Source organism: Fonticula alba (genome assembly GCF_000388065.1).
Source record: "Fonticula alba strain ATCC 38817 unplaced genomic scaffold supercont2.5, whole genome shotgun sequence".
Classification (NCBI taxonomy): domain Eukaryota; order Rotosphaerida; family Fonticulaceae; genus Fonticula; species Fonticula alba.
This window is the reverse complement of record NW_009242975.1, coordinates 1,914,337-1,916,756: the sequence shown is the minus strand read 5'-3', so window position 1 is coordinate 1,916,756 and position 2,420 is coordinate 1,914,337. Positions and strand designations below refer to the sequence as shown.

The window sequence follows — 2,420 nt, the reverse complement described above, 5'->3', positions numbered from 1 at the left end:
CCGGGGGCGGGCACCGCAATCACCCGCATCCGATCGCACCCGGCACTGTCCTCCCCAGGGGGAGACACCGCCTTGCTGGCTCCCCCCCCCCCCCCCCCCCCCCCCCCCGAAAACAGAATTCGAACGCATGGTCCAGGCGAACCTGTCCAGCGGGGAGATCATTGTCTCGGACTTTGCCACCGCCCTCGGGATGCTGACTAGCCGCGAGAATCGGAGCTCCAGTAGCCGGACCGGGGCCCAGCGCAGCCTGGCCCTATCGGTGGATGATCTCTTGCAGCGGGGCCTGCCGTTGGAAAGCTGGTTCGAGGATTTGCAGCGCGTGGTGCTGAATACCGCGTGGGATGAGCTGCGCCAACTGCTGGACAGCAGCTCCTTCGTGGCCTTCCAGATCGAGGATGCCGTGTTGGCGGCCATCAACCAGCAGCCGGGCTTGGCCACCAGTGGCGAGGGGGCCGACTCGGCCACCGGCGACGGGGATATCCTTTCGGCCCTGGAGGGGCATGTGCCGACTGGGCGAGTTGGCGCCCCGCGGCCACGTCACGATGACGACCCCGCGCGACCGATTGTTGGCCTCTTCCACGCGGATGGGACCCCGGTGGCCGGATCGGCGCGAGATGCCCCCGGTGCGGATCCGGCCACCGGCGAGCAGGCTCCAGCCGAGAAGGAGATCGACACGCGGACCATTGCCGAGCGCGTGGATACCCCCCTGCGTGAGGCCATTGTGGCCAAGATCGCCGCTGGCCTGGAGGTATGTCAGCGTGCTGGCTTGCCTGTTTCTTCGGGCTTTTTTTTTGGCCCTTTTCTCTGGTATTGCTGTTGCTGCCATTGCCGCCCCTCTGTCGTCGCCACTCCCCGGCTGGGTGGTTTGCGCTGTGCATGTGTATTTTTTTTTACGCGTCCCCTAACAAGTACGTCCCTCGCCCCCTCGCCCTCTTTTCGTGCGGGCGTTCGGTGCTCGCGCACCTTGGAAAATCCGTGGGTGCGCAGACCGATGCGCGGTTTTCCATCTTCTCGGCCGAGGGGTCGCTCAGCCACCAGCGGATGGTTATCTTGCGGGAGTTCGTCGATGCGGCCATCAACCGGATGTCGAGCGATCACTCCACGCGGCCGGTCATTCAGCGCGTCGAGTGAGGCAGGGTGCTGACGAGGGCCGTGGGCTTTCCGCGGCAGGTGTGCCCCGTGCTCCTTTGTCCCTGCTTTTGCGATTTTCAACTCCGGAATATACACGCACATGCACAGTTCGGCGGACATGCACGGGCCTGGGCAGCGGTATTGCGGCGCAAGTTCCAGCGTGCGCTGGCGTGTCCGAGAAGAGTATATATATATATGTCTAAACGAGCAGCAGCAACAGTAGCGACAGCAGCAGCAGCAGCAGCAGCGGCAGCAGCAGCAGCAGCAGCAGTACGACATCCTCACATAGGCGAATGGGCATCCATCCACCCACCCACCCACACGCACGATCAGACAAAGTGGCGTGCAAACTTGCCAGCACCCGCGGGTGCCTGGGCACGACGGGGTTCTACTCCCCCCACGCATCTCTCTCACCGCCGAGGTGTGCCGTCTCACTTTGGAATGTGGCCTCCTACTCCACATTAGGACGCGCGGCCGATCGCCGAGGGTCATGGTGCCACGCCGGCTACTGGCGTGGCTACGCCCTCCCAGCCCTTCAGGCACACACACACACACACGCACGTCCGGTCGCATCATTCCTTCTCTTGTGGAGATGGGGGGGGGGGGCGCGAATGGCGGGGAGGCCCGACCACACCCTACGGGAGGCAGCCCAGTTGGCTAGCGCGACCAGCCCCGCTTCCCCCCTCAGCAACGACGCACCAGCACGCTGCAACCGCTGCAGGGCGGCCAGGCTCGAATGTTGGTCGATCGCGGGAGCGGGGAATGTGGGGCCCCGTCGGCCGGCTGCTCCGGCCAGGCTGCGTGCATTTCTGTCCGGGGCCGGCGACTGGTGCCTTGTGTACCAACCACCGGCGGGGCCTGTGCGGGGGAGCGTGTGTCCATGCGTCCGTGTGTCCGTGTGTGAGCATGTGTGTGTTTGTCCGGCCCAGGAAGCGGGGGCGGTGCGTGGGGGTGCGGGGGCGGGGGCGGGGGCGGGGGAGTTGCCAGCGTGATGCCCTGCTTGGACAACCGCCGGGCTCGGGAGCCGGGGGGGGGGAGAGGCGGGCGGATGTTCTCGGCGTCGGCCAGGCCTGGGCCGTGGAGGCGCCTGCCGGGGCGCAACGGGGCATAGGAGCACCCGTTGGCATTTGGCCGGTGAAACAGCGCCTCCTCTCTGGGGCCCTCCCCCGGCCCTGAGCGCGGGTCTTGCGCAGCCTGCCGCGCGCCGCCGGTGCCCATTCTCAGGGTCGGCACAGCCCCCTCTGGCGGAGGCTCTGTAATCCTCGGTCCGGGTGCGGGTGCGGGTACAG

General features: G+C 66.7%; 1 protein-coding gene across 1 annotated transcript in view; it reads left to right on the top strand.

The window, feature by feature from the left end:
• The window catches only part of H696_03583 (hypothetical protein), a gene marked incomplete at both ends in the record, with an annotated part of 6,987 nt that extends 5,856 nt beyond the window's left edge, over positions 1 to 1,131 (top strand). Inside the window, 2 exons of the mRNA XM_009497453.1 lie at positions 117 to 748; positions 988 to 1,131. Of these exons, the coding sequence (XP_009495728.1) occupies positions 117 to 748; positions 988 to 1,131 (776 nt within the window). The remainder of the gene's footprint in view (positions 1 to 116; positions 749 to 987) is intronic.
• Positions 1,132 to 2,420: the final 1,289 nt, after the last annotated feature.